This window comes from Phoenix dactylifera, chromosome 18 (genome assembly GCF_009389715.1).
Source record: "Phoenix dactylifera cultivar Barhee BC4 chromosome 18, palm_55x_up_171113_PBpolish2nd_filt_p, whole genome shotgun sequence".
Lineage (NCBI taxonomy): Eukaryota > Viridiplantae > Streptophyta > Magnoliopsida > Arecales > Arecaceae > Phoenix > Phoenix dactylifera.
The window spans coordinates 3800195-3825893 of NC_052409.1; the positions used below are offsets into that span (position 1 = coordinate 3800195).

Sequence of the window (25699 nt, forward strand, 5' to 3'; positions counted from 1 at the left end):
AGTAATGACAAGCATATTGGATATTCTATTAACATTTTTTCAGCCAATAATTATATATTTATTATTTTTTAATTTCAAAAAATAAATTTTCTTTACTTTTTTTGCATTATTTTTTTCAGAATTTATTAATGCTCCACCAAGCCATATTACTTTTATCTATATCACACTCGTGAATTAGACCCATAAACAATTCTCTCTTGATATATTTTGCATGGAAATAATAGATTTACATACAAATGGCAGCCTTGCCGACTTCACATATAAAAGTTGCAACTTAAGAACTAAAATATAGTTCTATATTAATATTGCAATGCGAATATAATTTTTGTAATATATTAATATTAAGATGGTAGACCATCTGTGGTCTTTATATGGATCTTGTTTTAGGCAGAGACTTTTACGTAATTAAGGTTTCACCAATGGAATTTTAAAAGAATTGTGTGTCCAACTCAAGAAGGATCCAAGACAATAATTGCAAGTTTTTTCCAGTCCCTATGCAAGAGATCTTATGAGTTTGGGACCATTAAAAGATTAAAATTTTATCAGAAAAGTGCCTAAAATAATTCTTTCAACTTAACGCCAAGATCCTTGCAGAGACTGTAAATTTGCTGCAGTAAATAATTATAACGGTGAATACCTGGAAGAAAATTATACGTTTAACGTGGAATGTATAAGAAAATTTTCCGTTCGGCTTAAGAGAGGGAGAGAGTTCACATAATTGGGTTTGTTTAAGTAATTAAAGTCAAGATTAGGGACTTCTAAGTAATTTTGCCGTCGAGCGGCCGATATAAAGCCCCCGAAGAAGTTCGTTTTTACATTTTTATTTTTAACCAGGGGATCCGCGGTGGAGGTCTTTGTGAGAGACTGAGGAGCGAAAACCCGTCCAGCCTTTTCTCCCCTCACCACGATCCCGCGATCCCTCCGCCATTAGCAACGTCAGCTGGAGCTTGAATCCCAGGTCATTTGCGCCGAATCCACGATCATCGATCTCCTCCGCTTCTCCTCATGGTAATGCCCCGATCTCATCCTCACATCGCCCTGGTTTTTCCCCAATTTCTCCAGGATTTCCAGGTCTTTTTCTTGAGCGCTTGGGTCCTAGGGTTCTAGATCTGGTGTCCCTAGATTTCTAGTGGCATTCTCTTTGATTTCTTTAGGTTTTTACTGTGCGAAATAATAGTTTGTCAATTTCACTCTTCTTGCATCTGGTTTCTTGATATGCCTTACCATACCGAAATTAGGTAAACTGATCTCTTGATTCGACCGATTGATTTGGTTTCTTGATGACTTGAGTAGATTTTATTCTACGGGTAATTTGGATTTGTCGATGGTTTGCCTAGAATTATCTCCTGAACATCCGGTCGAACAGCTTTATCTCAAATTTAGTTACCGCTTTCTTCGCCGCCCATTTCTTAAGGGAGGATGGGAGAAATAATATTCAAGAAATCTAGCTATCTTGATTGAAGCTTCTGATACTTCATTGGGTTTTTACTATGATTGAAGTTTGCTATATAGGATTTTTCTTGTTAAATCTGTGTTAATCCACATCTTTGTATTATGCAAAAGCCAGCAACTTAGTTAAACCATAAATCCATCAAGAAATCTCGATAATCATGAATAAACCTAAGAAAACGACTTTGGGTGGTTAAAGGTTTTCAAACAATAAGGAGATTCAATTATTTGTTGAAGCTCAATGCGCATGCTGAAGATTCTGGATAGGGAGCACCATTTCAGAGACTTGTAGGAGTTAAATTAGGTCACTTGGATAGGTGGATAAAGGAATATGATTGGATGTTTATGGAAGAGGTAGTCATGGAACTGCTATATAGTGAAAGATCTTGCATGGCAGAGCTGTTATCAATGATTCTTGGAATTAGGTTGTATATGGTCAGAGTTGCCACCAGTTATGATTTTTGAGGAGCTGCTGAAAGATCTTGCATGGCAGAGCTGTTATCAATGATTCTTGGAATTAGGTTGTATATGGTCAGAGTTGCCACCAGTTATGATTTTTGAGGAGCTGCCGCAATTGGAGTTTTAGTTTAGTTTTAGCTTTGGCGCTGAGAAGATGCTTATCTACTTCCAAAACTTTTTCGTGTTGTTCTCCACCTTGAGATAGCTAGTGATCGTTGGTCTCTTGAGGCTTACGAGAGAAGAGCTAGAGACAAACCAATGAAGTGAAAGGAAGATAATCATTTTAGGTTACTTAACTATGAGATATGTAGCCTAGATGCTCTACATGATGAGGAGGGTATGTTAAATTTAAATGAAGTGCTGGAGAAAAAGAAGTGGAGGTTGAACCTGGAAAAGCATAAGCCTTGGAGAGGTTTAAATACACTCTGCATTATTGGGGGTTTGGATTGGGAAAGAGACAAATGGGAACATAGGTTCATAAGCCAGCCCAAATAGCTGGGCATGTTTGTGATGAGATAAATCTGGCTTAAAATAATGTTCTATGATCTAGTATAGCTGCCAAGATTAGATGAATACATGTATGAATTTACTTCTTTATTGCTTATATTAACTTTAAATGGCTCTTACTTAAGGTTTAAACTGCTTACAAATTGGATGCAGGGTGATTCTAATGTTGAGATTCAAGATAATCAAAAACAAGGATTTGACCTGGGAGTTTTTGTTGGGGATCTGGCTTTTGATGAGGATGCCAGCAGGTTCTATCTTACTGACTCAATATTTTATGCTTGTTGCGGTAGACATGACAGTTATGTTATTGGTTTATATGAATTAGAACATATGATTCTTAAGTCATTTGATAAAGGATAAAAAATTCTTCGGCTTTCACTATCCACTGGGACCAATAACATGGAAGTTTATGCTGGATATTATCATGAAATTGATCGAATGTTTCAGTAATCCATATTGAAATTTGTGTGATGTGATATATTTCTGTTTCAACAATTGATCATGCTTTCCATTATGTTTTTGTTCTTTCTGTTTGTCAACTTCATGGAGTTATCTGTGTGTGTTTCTTCTTTTTGTCCAATAGTCCACTGTAGCTGAATTTTGGTTAAAGCAAGTGCCTGCACATTCTGAACTCTTGTTTCTGTAGACATCTAATCTGAACAGGTTGATGTATTGCACATTTGTCTCTCAGTCTCTCACTTGATTTGAAGTATATATGCAGGAGCAGCAGGACTATTTCTTCATTATGATAGATGAATTTGTTCACTCATATATTGCATTTTAATGAAGATGCTGTCTGTTTCCCTGAGAACAATATATTTTTAGTAAATAAGTGAACAAATCATGTGGAATGTCCCCCGTGTTGGCCATACCTGTAAATTGGAATATCAATCCAAAAATCATTTTTGTTGTAGCAATGATTTCAGTGCTAGTTCCTTAAAATTCGAATGCCTCTATATGTTGCTCCATAAAAAAATGAAGAATTTGATCAATAACTTGTACTGATGTTAAATTGACACGCTTCACTGTAATGTACCCACAAATATTATCCCTCTCTATCAGGTTGGCCTTTTGGATAGGATCCATTAAAGTTCAACTTGATGTCAAGCATATGATTCGTTGCTGAATTCCTGACTAGTGCAACTTAAGAAACTAAATTGACAGGGGGCAAGGCCCAACAAATTTTGAACTTCGGTTTTGTGATGTTCATGTCAATTGCAAATTGGGATGATTATGATTAAATTTTCATCTTTTCTTTAAAAGAGATGGTATTTATCTTATTGGTTATAGCTATGCAAATAAGAAAATTGCATAGCCTTCTTTATTCATCATTAGTATAAATTTAAACTTTTTTCACCTGTTTTTCTGTTCATTTCTGCTGCATTGCTGTTGTAATTGCCTAAAGATGCTTATGCGTCTGCACATTTGCTTGTATAGTGATGAGATATCATTGGAGGGACTACAACAAGAACTCGAAGAATGTAAGAATGATGATGTGAGTAACTCCAATCCCATCGTTGTACTAAAGCTGGAAAAGTCTTAATAGTTTGTTAGCAGGTCAACATGCATTTGCATAATTGTTGTAGTGCATTAATTCAAAATCCACAAGAATTGACAGGGGCACCTGTCACAAGTAAATTCAACTCCTAATTGATTGATGTGTGGTAACCTTATATGATCTTGATCATGAATCATCCATTAAGTAATTATTTTTCTAACTTTTTAAATTTTTATTTAATAATTGTTGCACAAAGTTACCGATTGGGCTGCTAGGCTGTTTGAATTCAGTCTGCTGTTAGACCATGAGGCATTTAGTAACCGGTAGATTTGGTTATTTGATCCTGGATGGTTAACATCAGAGAGTACTATGCGAGATCTAGTGGATTATTCTTTCACTTGTTCCTTTTTAATAGCAGAATTTTACTTCTTTTTTTTGGTAATAAAAAATTAAGTTTGGTTATTTTATTTTGTTTTTTAATATTTTCATGATGGAAGCTTATTATATTCCAAGTTCTAATCTCGGGTTAGAAGAGTACCTTATAAAGAAGAACATATATGAATGGCATCGGATTTTCTCATGATAACTGTTACATGAGAGCCAGAACTCTATTAAAGCTTTCATTCCCTTTACCTGTTGCATGGACATCTACATCAGCTAAACTTTTAAAAATATGTAGAGTGTGACTTATAATATTGTTCTTGCATAAAACAAATTTAGTGTTAGTGGTTAGAATTTAGTGATCATAAATTTTCTGTTTGTGGGTCAGGGGCAACCAGGGCCATGTCACCCCTTTCCATTTCTTTTGGTCAGTATTGTGTAACTTTAATGGTCTTTATATATTGTGCTTCACTTCTGATTTAGTGGTATATCGATTTTGTATATCAATATTGACTAAAAGAGAAAATGACCGTCAGACAGTTTGGGAAGGTCAGTGTTGTTATAGACAGGTAACTAGTTTTAGTATAGAAAAATACTGGTATGTGTAAATAAAAGGTTGTATAAAATATTGTCAATTTACCATCAGTCCAATAAAAAGAAATTTGGCATATTGTTTCTTTACTTTGTTGCTTGATCCAGAATTTAATAACAGAGGTGATTGCTATCATAGAATGGTGAGAATCCAATGAAATATATTTTTAAGAGTTGCTAAGGTGGTTTGTTCACTGCAAGGATGCTGTGGTTACCTTATATAAATATTTATTTAAAGCAGATTATGCACAATGGAATATATGACAACTCTAATTTGTGTGGTACAATTTCTTAATTTTGATGTTTTTAATTGCCAAAATTACCTGGATTTTGAAATTTCTAGTGCGAGTGCAACTGCTTCTTAAATACAAAAAGAATTTTTACCGTAACAAATTGCACTGAAGTTTCTGATGGTTGCTTAACAATCAACCATAGGTGTATATTATCAGCCTGTAGTTTTGTACATTTGAAAAGTACCAGGAAGTACTTGAATTTTTGCAGTATCTGTCTGCCTATTTATCTGTTTTTGCGTATATAAGTAATTCATTCAGTTTTCATATGTGCCTTTTTGTTCGCATGTTTATTTGTATCTATATGTCTCTTTAAGTCTGAACTCTATCAAGACAATTTGTTGAGCAGGTTTATCTTTAATGAATTATTTTAGCCATTCATTCTTTTCTGTTCCATAGGAAGTGGCAAATATACTAGCTAAAGGCACAAAACTACGAGAATACACGAAGGGTGTTGAAAACAATGTACGCCTAGTTGAATTGGACTCAATACAGGTCAGGAAATTTTCTTCAGGAGGTTTTATTGGTATAATGGGCATGCAGTGTATTTGTATAATGAATATATGCATATGTATGCAAGCATGTCATCCAAAGAAGCAGGGAATTCATGTGAAGGAGAAGATTGACATGAATGAAATTGGACTTAGTGGAGTGGCATAATTTATGAGACATGGACTGGGCATTAGTGAGTAGTGTTAGGAATTATCTCACTTTTATGTATAACAAATGAATAGACAAAGTACTGTTTTTTGTCAAGGAAAGAAGAAGTGCCGTTCATGTATGGCATACTGATCTTCCTGTTCATGTAATTGCTGCCCGATTTTAATAATATTTGTTCGCTACAAATATTTTCTTTTCTCTTACGACATATCTTATTATTGCTGCAAAGACATTTCCATTCTTTTTTGACATCTTTTTTTTTTTTGGACAAAAATCTTCACCCAAAATCAGGCACTGCACTTTTACAACACTTATAATGCCGACAATGATTTAGAAGTAAGATTCGATTCACTGTATACATTCTAAACTAGGAGGCATTTTTGTAGGTAACATGTAAAATTGAATATTGTGTGATTAAACAAACGCCACTTTGTTGTAAGCTTTGATCAGTTCAGAGGAGCTAAAATTGGTTACAGAATGCAGCAAAGTTTATGACCCATTATGGAGCAGTAGGTCAATGTTGACAAATAAATAGGGCATCCTATGTTGTTGTGTTAAAAATGCTATGGAGACAGCAAGATAGGAGCCATAAATTATATTTAAATTATACAAAATTCAATTGTTTCATTCAGAGATGTAGCTGAATCATATACTAGAAAATAGTGTCTTGTATATGATCAACAAGGATGAGATCACAGGAGGCCAAGATTTTGGTTGGGGGGACAGCTAAGAGGAAGGGCGATAATATGTTTTTGCAAAGTTCTGCTTTTATTGATGTTAAGAGGAATATACATGAGGGATTTGAGAGATGACCAGATCAATCCTTATAATAATTTCATAATATGTTGAGAAGTTCTATTTGTTGGTTTTCCATCCTATGTGGGGAACAAAGCTGACAAACTCCTTTCTAGATTACTGTAAGGGAAGCAGTAACTGGTCAACACATTGGTCTTCCGCCATCATTTTCTCTATCCTTGCTGCATTTCTGATCATGCAAAACTGTATGCTATTTTACTTCTATTAATTAAGAAATTTTGTCTTCTCTAATTATGCAGGATTACATCAAAGAGAGTGATAATTTAGTTTTACTACATGATCAAATTCATGATTGCGACAACATTTTATCACAAATGGAAACTCTTCTCGGTGGTTTTCAGGTATTGGCATTGCCCTCCTTCTCTGGAATTGTAAAAAACAGTCCATATAGGTTAAAATGATCAGTATTAAAGCACAAATTTTCTCATGTTCATGTGCATGCATTGCTGTTTTCTCGTGTGTTCAGTTTTTTTATGATTTATTCACTTGATGTTATGTGCCTGTAATTTATGTTGTTTTGTCTGGAAAGAAGCGAGCAGTCTAGAAGTTGTTTAAAAGTTGACCATGGTCCTATTATATTGTCATTATGTTATAGCATTATTCATCAATAATTATCAACATTATTTATGTTCTGGTTTTATATGGAGATTATGCTACTAATAAATGCAAAACCATAGAAATTAGGGCTTTTTGTTGACCTTGATTTACTATATTGTATTCTTTTCTTTTCTTTTTTCTTTTTTTCCTTTATAAGCTAAAACTTTTACCATTTTGTACTGGTCCCCACATAATGGAGTGATACTAATGTCTATATAATGATTCTTCTTTCTGAGCCTCATTCATCATGCAGAAATTCATGTTATAATTTCGATGGCTTTGTAGTAAAGCTTTTGGTTCTACCCAAAAGAATATCCAAAATCTAAATATATTTCCTTCATCTTGGGGAGTACTCTTTGTGTCATTTCTTTTTAATGGTGAAAAGGTATCCTCCATGTTCTGCAATACTATGATATATGCTGTATAGAGTTGTGTTGCATTAGATCTTTCATCTATCATAAAAAATCTTATAAGTTGCCTTCTCAGTCAATATTGATAAGATTATTAATATATTTACTATTCAAAGATAACAATATATTACTTTCTTTTGCTAGGATTTATGATCGTCAGACAATATGATCAATTTTTAACAAAGAATGATGATTTTTGTTGGCATCTTCACCATTTTAAAGTGCTCTCACCATAGGAATTATTGATTTTGTTGCCAGCCCTTGAAAAGTAATCAATAATACAGACTTCTGTTAGTCTAGGAGGAAAATTGCCATATGGTTCTAGAGATGCCAATGAACATTGACCTCAACATGTCAATAGCTTATAATCTTAAACAGAAGTGAATGTGGATGTGGAAGTGGTTCTCTTGACAATGCATTTGGAAGTTTTAGATACTGTTCTACAATAATAATCCGTCTCTGTTTTAACTGCATGTATAGCAAAAGTGATACAAGTATTGAACTTGACAAACAATAGATTTTTCAACTTTGTTGAACTTCTCATTCCTAATTAAAATCTGAAAGGTCATAAGCAATAAGAAAGGGGTGCTATAACAATTTCAGCTATTTATCTGCAAGTATTCTGTGCCATTTTCGTTGTTTCAGTTGCTTTGCTCATTAGTTGCCATCAAATTTATGTCCAGCTTTGGCAGCTATTAATGGAAAGCATGTTGTTTGGAGTGTTAAACTAGGAGTCTAGGATTGAGTTTTGGGAGATGAAAGAGAACGTACTGGTCATCTTGGATCTACATGGAGTCCAACAAGTGAGATCTGATATGATCTAAAATGTCCATAAGGGCTGTGGGATGGTATGAATTCTTTTATGTGGTTGAAGGACATTATTGGCGGACGGATTGGAACAAAAGGAAGAGAGTGGAACTAAAGATATGTGACTGGCATTTGAGCAAGAAAATAATATCTTGATAATGAAATAGAAAGGTAATATATTCTGAAACTGCCTGTGTATTATGATTAATGTGAAGGATTTAATAGCTATTGTCTAGAGATAACTTTGTGAACTGATAACCCATCAAGACCAAGTGAAATACTTTATATAGTGGGTTTGCAGGGTGTAGCATTACAAACAATTTTTTTTCAGTTGTGTTATTGACTGACTTGTGGTTATGGTCTCTTGGATAGCCTATAGTTTTAATTATGGTTTTGAATGGGTATTAGCTTTTTCCGTTTGTATTTCAAATTTATTTTATCATTTTATGGTGATTTTTAGGAGTTTAGAATGTTCAAATTAGATGCTTGTTTTATTGATCATTCATTGTATGATATTTTATGTAAGTTGCCCTTAGATGTAAGTTCTGTGCATTTATTTCTAAAATTTATTTGGTGCTTGCTTGCATTTTCTTATTGCTTTCACTAGCCGATAATCACCACCTTTGACCGTCTGCTGGTTGTGTCATTGCAAAGTATGATATGCGTGCTTTTTAACAGGTTATCTGGTGAAACTCCTGAAAGTTTTAAACTTTTGGTTAATAGTTACGATGCTTTGCAACTTTTAGATGACACAAGAAGAATAACATTTTGGTTTGGTCATTCACCATTAATAAGACATAGCTGATTTTCTGTATGTCAGACTTTATAAGGACAATAGATAAACAGGTGATTGAGCTGCCCACTTATAATTGTCGTAGAAAATGTTGAATTAATTTTTTTACTATCAGATGACTGGTTATGAGTGTTTAAGGTGACATATTATTTGAATTGTCAGAAGGAGCATATTAGTGGATTGACATTTTAATTATGCATGCTCTTCAGTTGTGCAATTCTCACTCAAGCAGAGCTATATTTGGTTGTTGATGTGCTCGTACCTCACTCTTTAAATTCATACTCTTTCGGAAACATGCTTATTTCTTGCTTAATGCTTGAAGTTCAAGTTATAAAGTGTGGAGGCGGTTGTTGATTGTCTTGTAATTCATAAACTCCTTTTTGTCACACTATTGGTTGGATGATAACAATTTATAAACATCTTTGTGGTAGGCAGAGATTGGTTCTATAAGCTCAGAGATAAAGAGTCTTCAGGAGAAATCCATGGACATGGGTCTAAAGCTAAAAAATCGTAAGGTATGGAGCATCTCATCTAAACTATTTTGTGTAATACTAATAGTCGCAAATGTGATAATCTCAGCTTCTGCAGTTGTTTCAAAGGGTCTTAGGTTAATATAGTGACATTCTGTCATGGGTGAACTGTGGGTAATCGTAAATGTAATCCAGTGCATAATTCTGAGTGCAAATGTCTTGTTCATATTTGTCTTATGTATGCCATTACCATAATTATCCCGAAGTTAAGGGAGCAGTGGACTGGCTAGCTGTTAATGGCTCCTCTACAGGTACTTCCACAGCTTGGCCATTCCACTACCAGAAAGAGATAAAAGTGAAGATTATCGGGTAAGTGGAAATAAAGTGAAAAAAAAACCTGTTCTATTTGAACAGAACCTAAGACTTGGACCACTTTCTAGCAATAAGTGTATTTTGCTTCCTGCACATTGTTTGGCTGAACTGTCACTGTTTGTTGGTTAACAAGTTACCCAATTAGTTCTTTCTTTTATTGTTTTAGTAATTTATTTTTAATAAATTTTGGTGGGGAAGGCTCAGTCTTTACCTACATTCTTCTCAACAAATAAAAAAAAACAAGTTACCTATTAGCTGATCTAGGTCTTAGCTCAAACTAGTTTTACACCAAGTATTCCAACATACAAAACTAGAAAGTAGAAATTAATAGTTAAATTCCCTGCAGACGTCCTCACCCTACCTCTGATTCTAAAGTAGATTTTGCAGATGCCTTTGCTGGAGCCAGATCTTAATTAACTTAATTTTGTCCTAATCATTTAGAAAAGTGATATGTGGACCTTTAAAGCAGGTGTTATCATGGATTACTGAACTGCTGTGGTGTTTACTGTCAGATGTCAACTTGATTACGAGAATAATATGTTATATTTTAGCGGAAAGACCACTTTGGCCAAGGCATGTTTTCTAGATTGCCGGTAACTTTTTCAGTATGTTCAAGGCCCAACTGATAGTAAATTCCAAATTGTGTGAACATGTAGGGGTTTAACTGTGAATTATTATGTCATTAAAAAATATTTTATCTTAATGAAAGCAGAAAATGCTTTTGCAGAACATAGATGACTAAAACCTTCAAATTTTCCGAAATGATTATCCTTTTACCTTGAGAAGCTTATTTTATTACCATTTGCGTATTGTTATTGCTCTCTCTCCCTCTCTCCTATGATTATGTTCTTAATTGAATTTATTTTACAGGCAGCAGAGTCTAAACTGTCAAGATTTGTGGAAGACATTATCGTGCCCCCAAGGATGGTTGACATAATTGTTGATGGAGAGGTTGTTATTTTGTCTCCATATTTGCTATATAATATTTTGATATTTGCGACATTGATAGAATCTGTCACATGCTTATCCAAACATGTATTTCTTATGTACAATGATCTCCACCTGCTTTATGATTTTTATATTTGCTGCATATGTCAATGATTACTTGAAGAAATTTTTTTTACAGCTGTAGTTTGGTTGTGAAAATTGCAAGATAAAGGATTGAGGGATGCCATAAATCATGATTTATATAACAAAAAAAATTAATTGTAATTTTACCAGAGAAGAGGATCTGTTGAACCTGTTTCAAAAAGTAAATGTTCTGTAATACATATCTAGGAAATCACATTTAATGTTTAAATGTACCTATCCAAACTTGTAGTACTGTATGTGTACTCAATGTGAATTTCTGATATTATAAATGCTCTATCCCTGAGCAGTTCTTACTTTCACTATGTCCTCTGTATGCTAATATGCCTGAGTTGCTCGCACATAATTCCTAACAAAATAAACATCATTACATTGTTGGAGTATTTAAGATCTTTATATAAACATGTTATTCATTTCTTTCCTGGTTGGATTTTTCAAGTATCGTGATGTCAATCTGGTTACAATTGTCTGGAAAATTCTCTAAAAAATGGTATATTTACTGCATAATCATTGTTTCATTGAAATGCACTCTTAGGTTGGAACATAGAATGTCTGAGGTGATACTGTTATTGTATTCTAGCAACCAAAGAATCTTGTGTGTCAGTTGGTGATATCAATTTATTGCAGGCATTATACTTGATGTTTTATGCAGGTGAATGATGAATATTTGAGAACCCTTGAGATACTGAGCAAAAAGTTGAAATTTGTTGAAGTTGATTCTATGGTCAAAGCATCGAAAGCTCTAAAAGATGTTCAGCCTGAACTGGAAAGACTGAGACAGAAGGCAGTCTCAAAGGTTGTAAAGCAGATAATTAAAGTGATGTTTATTTATTTACATGATAATTTACTTTCTATGGAAGAATGAGACCTGATTGTAATTATTTACCAACATAGCATAGTCAACTAGCTTTGTGAAACTTGAAAATATTGTTTATTTTTTAATAATGTTTCTAGATCTCATATATTTTTAGATGCACTGTTTTAAAAGCGACAATGACCATTCAATTTAATATCTTCAGTAATGACACTCTCAGTTCGCATGTACATATATTTCTCAACTTTAAACATGAACATCATGAAAATTGGGGTGTTAGGGATAATGGTGAGCGTTCAGAAAGCTGTCTTGAACAACATGCCCAGATCTATTTTATTATGGCAGTTAAGTCTGTTGCTGAATATTTGATATGTGCCGCAGCCAATTTTAATGGTTCTGTCTCATTGATCTGCAAGAGGTATCTGTTATGCTTCAGAGAGATCTTGTTTATTATGCTTGCTAAAAAAGGGGCAGCTTAATTACTCTCAATGATTCTTCCACTCCCTAACTGCAGTCCACTAAATTTGCTTGAAGAATAGGTGCCTCAAAGTAGATCATCCTTATAACAGTGCAGTGATTGAACTTGTAGTTTGCCATCAAATGGAGAGGAACTATGAGAAACGAATGGTGCAAAATTAAAGTGTAGTATGATATTAACAGGAAATTCAAGTGCTCAGAAGTTTGCTGCTAAAGAGAACTGAATAAATTCATGTAGAGGATTATTTGCTGCTTCAGGACTCCTGAAAAAGAATATGCTTGTAGCATGAAGTAAAAGCATAAGCTAGCATAGCAATAACTAATGAATCTGGGAGATTTGATGGAACTCTTTACATGAGTTCATGGTGGAAGTTAAGACCGCCCTCACCGAACTTTTACATGCTGTGTTGCCTTGAATGCTTGGTGATGGTTATAGAATTAATAACCTCAGGGTTTCCTCGTGATGTTTGTCTGAAGAATAAACAGAACCTCAGGCCATGATCAATGCTCAATGGCTCATATAGGTTTGAGAGCAAAGTGGTGTTGTAGAGGAGTATTATCGTTGCCTTGTCCAGCGGTGGCTACACATTCAAAAAGGATGAGTCATGAGTATGAAGTTGATGTGTGCGTGTGTTTGTATACATTTTCCAAGAAAACTTAATGAAATGTTTTGAGTTACTGTTTATTTGTACTGGATGTAACTAATATTGTATTGTTAATTCATCTTCTTTTTATCTTGAAGGCATTTGAGTTCATGATTCAGAAGCTTTATGCTTTGAGAAAGCCAAAAACAAATATTCAGATACTGCAACAGAGTGTTCTCTTAAAATATAAGTAAGTTCTAGTGATAAAAACTTCATTTTCTTGATACTTATCAATTAGTATGTGTTAATGGTTAACACATCTAATTCGTTGCATTGTCTCTGTTTTATTAGCTCACACTTTGTTGCTGCTTGTCTGACTTTCCTTCCACTCCTGCATCTGTTCCCAGTGCTTCTTGAATTATAGTTAATCATCTTGAACTTCATTTTCTTGATACTTATCAATTAATATGTGTTAATACATCTAATTCTTTGCATTGTCTCTGTTTTATTAGCTCCCACCTTGATGATACTCGTCTGATTTTTCTCCCACTCCTGCATCTCTTCCCACTTCCCAATGCATCTTCAATTATAGTTATTCATCTTGTATTGCTAACCATAACATATAGCTTCGCACTTTCTTGTAAATAACCTAACTCTTGTTGTGAACCTGTTTCATGAAGATCCATTTTATTGCAGCATTTTTACTTTTCTCATTTATGAAGTTGATATTATACTTTGTAAAAGTAGCACCATGAAGCAATCAGCATTGTTATGGTTCTGGACAGCTCACTGTCTATGCAAATACAGCTTTCGTTGTATTTCTTGATTAAAAAATCCAATCTAGTAGCGTATTACTTTGATAACAATATTTTCTAAACTTTTAGTAACAACTTGTCATATCTTTAATATTTCTGCAAATTCCGAATTGTAGAATAGAGAAAAACCACGGTATTTCTGTCGCATATTTTGGCATTAATAATTTTAAAATTTGCAATCAAGGGAGGGCTGTTGGTTGTTGAGATAATGAAGGCAAAGTGCAAAACATGTAGGATTTTCTGATACAAACATAAATTTTCTCAGTGTGCAAATAAATGAATAAAAGTGAAATTATTTTCTGAGAGTCATATGGATTCAAGATGCTTAGTACTTAAGAGGAGAAAAGTCCAACAATCCCTTAAAGGGACAGAGATTGCACTATATGATATACAACAGGAGAGGATTCCTTTGATTCTTAAAAGGGTAGAGATTGCAGCATACAATTCAGATCCCCTAAAGGGATGAAGAACAGATTACACATGACTACACTTTTTTGCATCTATTGTTGTAGGACTTTGAGGCTTTACATGATTTTTTGTAGGAAAAACATGTTGCTATTTTTCTCTTTGTAATCCCATGTTTTTAGGGATCATTTATTTGTCTCTAGTAACTTCTCAAAATTGTAATTGTAGGTATGTGGTTCTTTTTCTTAAAGAGCATGGTAAGGAGATATATGCTGAGGTTCGTGCGGCATATGTTGATACAATGAACAAGGTGAGTGTTGCTTAAAGTTAAACTATGTTATGTGCATTTAGTTTAAAAAAACATCCAATATTCTTTATAGTAATGATACTCATGAATGTCATATGAAGCAAACCATAAAGCTTGATATCTTATCTCCATCATCTTGCCCTGTATGATCTCTTAATATAACAACATTATTATTTAGTGCAGAATGACTATAGGAGTATTAAGATGCACTCGTGTAGTCTCTCATTTAAAATGTCAACTTGACAAGTGTGTATTAGCTGGTGCCATCTTATTTAAAATCTGTTTGTGGAATCCTTTCTTCTTTGACTTTCATTTTAGCGAAAAAATTTCTTCTAGATTTTAAGCTTACCAGACGCTTATCCTCAGGGATTTACTATGTTTGTCTCTGGAATAATACCTCTTCTTGTTTTTTTTTTATTATGTTTTTTTCATTTTAACTTTTTTGTCATTTATTTCCCAGGTGTTGAGTGCACAATTCCGTGCATATATACAAGCATTGGAAAAACTGCAACTGGATATAGCGACATCGACTGATTTAATTGGAGTTGAGACTAGAAGCACTGGCCATTTTCTAAGAGGAAGAGAACCTATAAAGAATCGTTCTGCTGTTTTTGCTTTAGGTGAAAGAATAAATATTTTAAAGGTAGGTCACTATGTAATAATGAGGTTTGCTTATACTATGATCCATCATGTGCAAGATCATGAACATACTTTTCTTTCATGGGATCCAGTTTGCTTGATAGTTGAGATTCTTTAGTTTGCCTGAAAATTTTATTAGAGAAGCTTCTACTTGATGCTTCTGCTGAAATATTACCATATCTTTGAGATGTATTACTATATGTTACAATATTTTAGACATTTTTTTCAACTAGTATACATGGAAGAAAGACATCAAGCAGAAGTTAGTCATTGAGATCAGGTCTAGCATGGAACTGGAGGGAAATTGAAAGCTTTAAAATTGCCAAAAATGGAATATCTGAAGAAAAGTATAAGTAACTGTTGTTTTTGACACATGATGAGTAATAAGTTAAATTGCATGCCCAGACAGCCTATTTTGGCCACATGTTTTATGTATTTTCTATTATTTAATATAGTTTTTTTTCCCTGATTAGAGGTTTAGGCATCAAGCAAGTCGATAGATGCCCCAGAATATTTGTATTCGAGTCCCAGAAGCCTTGAGAATTGTTTAATAGATGAATACTTAGAATTTGATTATGTTCCGTACTTTTAACAATTATTTCCTTTTTATGTTAGGAAAAGACTCTTTCAAGGACTCTGGGAGATTTTTATTTGTTTAATATCTTTTTAAGTAAATTTGGCATCTTTTCTTTCCACATGTTGCTCTTTGCTCTCTTCTCATCGATGACTTAAACTTTCATAAAAGCTGCCAAAAGCCCATAACGGGCTCATTATGTCCCGGGCTCTTGATGTCTTTCCTAATTTTACTAGACATTTCCATCTTGTTATCTCCTTATCATTTCCCATCTAACAGAACTTTACATGTGTCCTTGGCTTCCAGCAAAGACAAGCATCTGTATCAGCATTTTCTTTATTTGGAAATGTTTGCATGTGAAGGAAATGGCAGTTACATTTGATAAAAGTTTGTGCAACTTCTCTAAAAGAGAGTCCCTTTTGAGAAACTAGCAAAAATTGCTTTCTAACTCTTCTAAACTATTTTTGCTTTTGTTAAGAATGTTAATCTAGTTGTACTTTGAATTTTGATATTTATAGTTTGCCCCAGTCACAATTATCATGTAAATAATTTTCAAGCAACTTCTGTTATGGTGAGGTCTGGATATATGATATATATCTTTTGTTGTTCTCAGGAAATTGATCAACCTGCATTGATTCCACATATAGCTGAAGCTAACTCTCAGAAGTATCCCTATGAAGTTCTCTTCAGGAGCTTGCACAAACTTCTGATGGATACTGCTACTTCAGAGTACGTACGTGTATATAATATCAACTGCTAATGCCTTTGATTATTTCTCTGATTTACTTATGCCATGTTTCAGGTACCTTTTTTGTGATGATTTCTTTGGAGAAGATTCTATATTTTATGAAATATTTACAGGTATAATTATCAAGTTGCAATGAGTATGTGTAAGATGTTCCCTGTTTTTTAGAGGATTCAGATTTTGAATTTTAACTAGTCTTTTTTTTATAATTTTTTTTGCATGCTATCCTACTAAAATTGGAGCAAAACTTGATGTTCCTCAATCAGAACCCTCACCTGTAAACAAAGTAGCAAACAAATTGTTTGTTGTTATTACTATGCTTTTGGCATAGCAATATGTTAGCCATGGGGAGATATTTCAGTCTGTTTTTACATGGTGTTGTTTGCCAGATAAGTGCACATCTAAGATTCTAAATGATCTTTTAATGGTTGGGTTGCTTAAGTGCAGCTTGGGACGGACATTATGGTGCTTTGTTTTGTGATTCATGATTCTTGTGTGGCACTGTTCTAAATCCCAAAAGGAATAGAAATGTTTGATATGAGATAGGCATGATTGTTATTTTTGCTTATGGCTGAGAAAGAGATTAGAGATTGTATAATTTAAGCTACATTTGCAGTAGTCTTCTAATTGGATATTGTTCTACAAACGATGTTTATGAGTGAAATCAAGGTTCGCCGAACCAATACCAAGGGTTGTACGACCGATTCTGTGTGAGACCCACCTAAGGCATACTGGAACCCAGTGGAGGGGGGAGGGGGAGAAGGAGAGAGAGGGAGAGAGGAGAAAGTAAGTGGGGAAGGGGGCGAAGCCGCTGAGTTCTTTGTTCTCCTCAGGGGAGGGAGAGGGGAGAGAGAGAGAGAGAAAGAAGCCGCTGGGGTCATTGTTTTTGGGAGAGAGATCTTGAAAGAGAGAGGGGCAAAGCACACACTTGTGGTCATCGTCGGAGGTAGTGGCGACAAGGGGCAGCATCGAAACCCTAGCGGAACGCGAGAGGGAGGGAGAGAGTGATCGGGAGGTGAGGTGACTCCGGATTGGGTCAAGAGGGTTATAAAGGTAGCAAACTAACCCGAACCAAGCAGAACCAACCAGGTCGAGGCCTAGTCCGAATCAAAACTGTCTTGACCCGGTATCGCCCTAGAACGTGTATGTATTGTCTGAACCGGGCGATTCGGGTCGAGACATCCAACCTTGAGTGAAATTATTATTTATCATACAAGAAAGTGTGATATGTTTTAACAGATTTTGTACGGAAGGACAAAAATTTGAAACTTGCTTTCATTTTTACAGGACCTTTTGCGGTTATAGATGAACATTTCAATGCAGTACTCCCAAATTGTTACGATGCGATAGGCTTAATGCTTATGATCCGGATAATACACCAACACCAGGTATTGTTGTATAACTTTGTATGCTATTACAATCCTTCACTGGGAATACTCATGATGTTTGCATTAATATAGAAGGTGACTATTGTTTCTATCAAATATTTTTTTGTCTATATATTACTTCTTTTCATTTTTCCTTGTATATTCTTGCAGCTTCTCTTTTATTTGATTGGGTAATATCCTTTTCAATGCAATAATAGAATAGTTATATTTTTAAGAATTTCTTGATCCAGTAGAAACTAATTTGTTCCATGTACAATTCAAAATTGGATTGGGTTTAGGATTTCATACATTTTGGAATTTAAGTTCAGATCCGAAGGATCAGGAATCAGAGCTTTCATGAAAATTTTGACATGGAATCTTCTAGGTAGATCATGGAAATGTGGTGATTTGTTGTTGCATTGCAAGAAAAAAATATGAAAGAAAAATTGAAAATATGGTAGAATAAGAACTAATAAACATGATGGAAGTAAGGTAAATTTTGAAAAAATATGTTAATCACAAGATTCTTATAGAAGTGAGTGGAAGCTCTAGAAAGTGGGAGTAGGAGTAGGTATAAGATTCTACAATTAGTATCACACTCTTTAGAATTATTTCTAGGTTTAGAATTATTTTTACAGACTAATATCTGTTGCAGTTTTTTCTTTTACAGATTGAATTGCTGAATCTCACTTGAGTTGCTTCTTGTTGCTGCTCATTGGCCTGTGTTTTGATGCTAATTTGATGCATAAGCGATCCCGCATTCTCTGCCATTTTTTTACAACCTTCAACATATGCTGCCTAGGAATCAACTATATGGCAGCCTAGATATAAGATATCTATTCTACTTAAAAGAAAGGGAAAGAGGAGTAAAAAGAAACATACAGATGAACATGGCTAAGTAAATCGCCCTATAATATCCATGTCAATCTAACAATAGTAATCAAGCAGCTCCAGGGTAGGGATTTATTGGTGATTGGCGGATCCACCCTTGGATGGACTTCAATACTTAATAGATCTTTAAGAACATCTTTTGATACCTCTACAAAGTTTACACCAGAGATAGGGAAACATGCTGCTTAGGGTAACCAAATTAGAAAAAGATGGAGGTGATTGTCCTACTCGTAGTAATTACTTTGCAAGTATTGAGTTAGAAGTTCCCAACTTTGGGGGTACAAAGGAATTTGGAACTTTGTCAGAGAGACCAAACCACCTACTGAACCTTCAAACCTACAAGGACATTCTCAACCTGGATAGCTCTCACTGATTTGCCAGCTATTGTCAAACAAGGAAGACTTTTTTCCTGATAGATGATACTGAGGAATGGGGATACAAGGGCCTTGTTTTGATGGCGCTTCCACAAAGGCATGTTTGAGGCTGCTTCCCTCCTGGGGGGGTTCCATAATATTCAACTAGCACTCCATATGCCCCTAGCAAGCTAGCAGCGAACACTTCTATCCAAGTTTGCCTGCATAAGGAATCTGACACCTGCCACGTTTGTCTAACCTGAGTCATCCGCAAGAATGACTGATTGCCAGGCAGTCAGAAAGAGGGGTCAAAAAGGGATCAAAAGCATCACTACAAACAATTGAAAAGGGAGCCACCACATGAGAAAAGTCCTTGAAATCTCTTGATCTAGCACCTTCAGTCTCCCCTGAGAATCCATCTGTGTGGAGTATCCTCCAATCTGACTAACCTAGGTGGGCATAGTGTCCAAAATAACTGAAAAGAGAGGGACAATCAAAGCTGTGTATTTTGGATGAAAAGCAGATCATTTGGCATGCATTTATTCAAAAATCTTGCACTTTAAACAACTCGCTAGAGGAAGAAGAGGGAGGGGGGAGCAGCTTCAATAATATAGCAGCGCTGTTGTATGATCCATCTAAATATACCACCCTAATTTGTTTTTTCATATTTGAATCTTTTAGTTTCCATTGTGAACAGATTAGATCATACATAACCAACAAGCATGACTTACCAGTTTTCACTTTATGCCCTTTCACTATTCCTTTCTAAGAGCTTTGTCTGTTGTCTCTGAGTTTTTTGAATTCTCACAACTTTCATCCATGTTAGCCAGGTGCATGTACGTACTTGTGAATTGGAAATAAGAATTATATAAGAGTTCCCTGACATTGGTGAGGCTAATTAGTATGTTGCAGTATTTTATATTGTGGTAAACAAGATGTATTATATGGTTCTATATGCTGCCAAAAAAATACTTTTGGGGCCTTCAAGCAATTAGTTTGGTTTGGTAAGTATTAGATGTTAAGGACAACATGTTCAATTGCTTAGGCACATAATAAAATCTTAAAGAGTAATCGACATCTTTATAAAAGCCTACAAGGTTTGTGCAAGAAAATTGCTGTTTATCATTAGCATTGATATCATTGTATTTGGATTTTGGAATGACATGAATATTTATGCTCTTTATTTTTTGAATGAAGTTTATGTTGTCAGCAATGCACTATATTTCCAGTGATTAACATCTTTTTGTTGTGTATATCAATTTCATACCTGCTATGAAATAAAAAGGCACTCAGAGGTCAGGGCATGGTCTGCCGTATTGCCCGGTACGGAGTGTACCGTACCGGTACGAAACACACCTTCAAGTCGGTATCCGTACCGAGGTGCGTACTGGTCCGTATCGAGGCATATCAAGATACATATCAGTTCGTATCGAGACATACCGAGGTACATACCGAGATGAAAATTGAGAAACATGGTTGGAGAGCTATTTTGTCACATAGGTATACCATACCATACCATACCGAACCGATAAGCTATTGATACGGTACCCAGTACCGAGATTGCGGACCTTGGGTCAGAGCTTTATTCTATTATAAATATTATTTATTTTCACTCCTGACTTTCTTTAGGCATGTTTATGTTGCTTGTGCTGTAATGTTTTTGATGTTAGTGCAAATGTTTCATTTAAAGGTCCCTGCTTTGTACAATGAAATATGAAGTTACTCTTAAAACAACATGGGAGGTTTAATCTATTGTAACAAGATTTGTCTGAGCTCATAAATAAAACTTGGTCTTCATACAAAGTTTAGTAACTCTCTGAATATTATTGCAACTTTGGCTGGTATCACGATGTTGTGATCTGAAATTCTGACTTCTAATAATTCATAGGAAGGTTTGGTGAAACCTAAGTACTAGCCTTCATGGTTATTTTATATATTAAAAATTCATTTTTGACTTGCAATTTTGTACATAGCAATATGTGAATCTGCAAAGTGGTTCATTATAAAAGAAGATTGTGGTGTTTGTTTCTGTTTGTACTGTAATCATTTTATGATATTGATATCTTTTGCTTTTCATGCTATAGTAGTCTGCATCTTGTGAAGTTATGAGGGTGATATTTATCAATTTATTTATTTTTTTGCAGTTGATTATGTTCAGGCGAAGGATTCCATGCTTGGATTCATACTTGGACAAGGTTTGATCATAGACGTTAGGAATATGCATTGTAACAAGTCTTATTATTGTTGTTGATTACTTTGTTCTCTGGTTTTATTTTTGGTTATATGTTTCTTTAATTACTTATTTGAGAAGTCAAAATGTATTTGGCCATGGAAATTGCTATTTTATCAATGTTTATAATGTATGTGTAAGGTCACATTATTAGAATAGAATCACTAGTTGCTTGTGGGAGATAGATCACATTGGCATAAAAGAGTTCCAGAGTATCATACAAATGAGTAAATATATGTTTCAATGTAACTACAATATGGAGTACTCTATATTTCCATTATTATTGATGGGACAACTATGAGCCTCTATTCAACAAAGAAATTGTTCGTTACCATGCTTAATTGCCATCACTTCTCATTCACACGAAAAGACCATAATTAGAAAAGATCCAATTTCTTTTGTTCTTTGAGAAATGTCATTTGTCAGGAAGGATTTTATGATATGTTTAACAAGATTTAGATGTAAGGGTGCGAATAGGAGAACAAACCTATATCAATCTAGGTTTCACCATTTTGTGGATGTTAATGATATCAGAACCAGCCTTTCTCATTTATGTAAGTTAGCTATTATCTGACCACTTGATTTAGATATTCATGTGTCCTGAATAGGAGTCTTCCTTTGATATGCGTACAATTAGATCTATTAATTGGGGGCAAAGTAGCCAAAGTAAACTTAAGTCAGGTCATTTCCCTTTCTTTTTATGCTTGCTCTGACTATTTTCCTTGCATGCTCATATATTTTGTGGATTCTGTTGTTCATTTCGTGTTTCTCAATTGCATATGAACAGGTTAATATTTCTTTGTGGCCTCGTTTCAAGATGGTATTTGACATGCATCTCAACAGTTTGCGTAGTGCCAATGTGAAGACGTTATGGGAGGATGATGTTCATCCCCACTATGTAATGAGGCGCTATGCTGAGTTCACAGCCTCACTTGTTCACCTCAATGTTGAATATGGAGATGGTCAGGTTAGCTGGATATGTTCCACTGATTTCCTGTTGTTTCTGCAAGTGTGTGAAGAACTGAAGATTGTTTTCCCCATGAGCTTAATAATATATGTCCCTGAACATATCATACTAAGATACTTCTTATGTGAACTAAATTTTAATCTAGCACCATGCTTATGTAATATGTATATTTTATGTCATGTTGTGCGGCTTGGAGCATAAATGATTAACTTGTGTTTGCTTAAATCATTGTAGCTTGATTTGAATCTGGAACGATTGCGAATGGCAGTTGATGACTTGCTTGTTAAGTTGGCCAAACTATTCACGAAGCCAAAGTCTCAAACTGTGTTTCTCATAAACAATTATGATATGACAATTGCCATACTAAAGGTAAGCATTTATGTACTGTAGTTAATTGAACATATTGCTACTTGAATTGCTTCTTAATTTGCTGTGTGCCTTGCTGTTGCATGATACTCTTTTTTCGTTTTTTTTGTAGGAGGCTGCTACAGAAGGTGGAAAAACACAATTGCACTTTGAGGAACTGCTAAAGAGCAATATAGCTATATATGTGGTAAATATATGTGACAACTTGCTAAAACTGAAATGTATGTACAGTTTAAGTATGTGTATAGAAAAAAGGTTGCATGTACTTTGAGAAGTCATATATGTGGTTTTACTCATCCAAAACCAACATAGATTGATTGTGATAAGCTAAAGGGCATTTTTGGTATAATGAGACATGAAGACAAATTGCTGGGGCATAGTTGCGAAAGGCATGTATGTGAGAAACCCAAAGCTATAAAACATAACTAGCTGTAAATCAGAACATGATTGAGGAAGAAGAGCTTAAAATTACAATAATTTTGACTAAAACAACAGTGGGAGGGGGTAGTGGCAGAAGAGGGCTATGTTAGTTTAGCAAAATATTGTTCACGTAAATCATTATACAATTTTCTTGATATCTTTTATCTTCCATCTATTCTTATGCATGTTGATTTTTTAGCCTTTTACAGTGAAGTTGTAAACCATAGTTTAGACTCGTTATGAAGTCTTAGATATCCTCTCTGGATAATTAATCCATGTTGTTGTAGCCTATTGGAGATACTTTGCCCTGGATTTGGAACACTTCGATAGGGCATAATTGTCTAGCTAAGATTTCCATCTTCCAGCAAATGTTGCTGCATATCAGTATCAACTCCATTACCATTATGGGTTCTCAATAAAATTGTTTAGAGCTTTTTTCACATTAAGTGAGCTAGATGCTGGGGCAAATTTGTGCATATGATTTTTACAGTAGTTTCCTTTGTCACCAGAAGGGATAACATTCTTTTGCAGTATACTCACCTTTCTGATTTTGCTAGTTGTTAGTGTCTGGATAGTGAACCATTCTAATTCCAGAGCTTAAGATGCAACCGATGGTTTCAATGATTTCGAAAAAGCTGTTAACAATTAAGCATCCTGGATGACTAGCAAGAACTTGGTAAATGGTTTCAGAAATCTGAGACTTTTTCTTTTTCAAAAAAAAATCAAATCAAATACTATATTTTTACAATGCTAAGAAACCTTTTTTCAATATAAGCATCAATTTTCATACTCCGGTTTAAAAATCAAGCCATCTGGATGTCATCAAAAGATTGACTCTTTCTTTTGTTTAAGAAGCTTGACCCTTCCATAATACTGCAGGAAGAATTGCTTGCGGAGCATTTTAGTGATCTCATCAAATTTGTCAAGACACGTGCTTGTAAGTTGGAATATTAAAATTTTATTTATTATTCAGTATATGCCATTGAGGGATTTGATGACTTTCATATATTTATACCAGCTGAGGAGACGAGTAGTAACTCAGAGGGGCCCACCATTAGTGATGTTGAACCGATGGTCAAGGATTTTGCAAGCAGATGGAAGGCTGCAATAGAGCTGATGCACAAAGATGTGATCACTTCTTTCAGCAATTTTTTGTGCGGGATGGAGATCCTCAAGGCTGCATTGACACAGCTTCTGCTATACTATACTAGGCTCTCTGAATGTGTCAAGAGAATTTCTGGTGGCTCTGCTCTGAACAAGGACTTGGTTTCCATATCCTCGATATTATATGAAATCAAAAATACTCGAGGACCTTTTAGTTCTTCAGTCCTTTTCAACCTAGTGGAAACCCAGGAATGACATCATTTCAAAATATCAAAGGAGGAAAAAAAAATCAGTGGATCATAGGGCTGTTCCCATGTTGCCAGCCTTTTTTTTCAGATGCCGTTCAGTCATGGTTATTTATTTTGTGGAGTTGACAGCTGCAGTTCTGTTAGTGTCGGATAATTCGGCGGGTACAAAAGGGCTATAGTTGCTTGACTGTATGTTTATGTTCAGCTGAATGTCCAATGTATTAACAATGAATAATTGGAGGAGGGTATGTTATAAGTTAGATTTTAATTGTAACTGTATGTAAGTATTCCATCTCCCTGTTGCCCTAGGTGTGCTCAGAAGAGGTAATATCTTGACGACTGATGCAACATGTGATTGATCCATGTTGTTCAGGAGCACTGCATTGTCGCTGTTAAGTGAAGCAGGAGTTGCAACGAGTACTGAGGCTGCTCAAGGGCGCTGAAGTCATTTTCATCTCGTACTTGGACAAATTTTGAGCTTCTGTAGCTCAATTTTTATCAGGGGGTGACCAAAGCAAGACCATACTAATGCCGTGAAATATATTTCCTTCCTTTTAGAGATCTTCAACGTTCAATATTAAGTGCTTTATCTCATGAGCAAGCTGGGCTTGCATGCCAATCTTCTGTAAAATAGTTGTGGATTAATTTATGGGGTACGTGGTGATTTTGCCAACTGTTACAATAATTTGTGGATATCTGGTATCTACGTGTATTATCTGCAGACCTCCATAGTTGCAAGGTTTTCCAACTTTATGAGCATCTCTCGCCCAGAGGCAACAAACTAGCACATCACCCTCCTTGATTTCAGGTGGATCTATTTGGCAAAGCAGTGAATGGGGACAAGTTATGTGGTTTCAATTGCAAAATATTAAGAAGAATGGTGGTAGCCTGGTGGTCGTATGATGAGAAGGGAAGAAAGCACATAATTTTTCGGGTTCTTGGTGCATTGTGATTCTACGAATTCATCTATAGGACAATTTAACTAAGGGTAATCTATAAAAGGAAGTCCATTGATAGATTAAAAAAAAATCACTACGAATTCCTCTCAAACCAAGATGCATAATATAATCCCTACAGTCATGGCTTTGCGATTTGGAAGTGCCGAAGTAATGGATGAAAACTGAATACCACACGAATTCACTATAGCCATTTATTATCTTCGATTGCAAAATGTAATGTCCATGGTAAAACACAAAAATAAAGG

The 25699-nt window shown here is 34.9% G+C and overlaps 1 protein-coding gene across 2 annotated transcripts; it reads left to right on the forward strand.

The window, feature by feature from the left end:
• The first annotated feature begins 824 nt into the window (after positions 1–824).
• LOC103722248 (vacuolar protein sorting-associated protein 52 A-like) lies at positions 825–25174 on the forward strand. 2 transcript variants are annotated; one of them, XM_008812726.3, is made up of 20 exons: positions 825–1008; positions 2569–2663; positions 3853–3910; positions 5575–5670; positions 6891–6992; positions 9690–9773; positions 10971–11051; positions 11842–11985; positions 13223–13314; positions 14513–14594; positions 15052–15234; positions 16418–16533; positions 16607–16665; positions 17837–17937; positions 21305–21355; positions 22178–22357; positions 22592–22726; positions 22836–22910; positions 24023–24080; positions 24162–25174. In XM_008812726.3, the coding sequence occupies exons 1-20, from the start codon at positions 1006–1008 to the stop codon at positions 24500–24502; spliced, it is 2136 nt and encodes a 711-aa protein (XP_008810948.2). In that variant the 5' UTR covers positions 825–1005; the 3' UTR covers positions 24503–25174. The 2 variants fall into 2 exon arrangements, with proteins under 2 accessions (XP_008810948.2, XP_008810964.2); XM_008812742.3 differs by lacking the exon at positions 825–1008 and having other exon boundaries at positions 9694–9773.
• Positions 25175–25699: the final 525 nt, after the last annotated feature.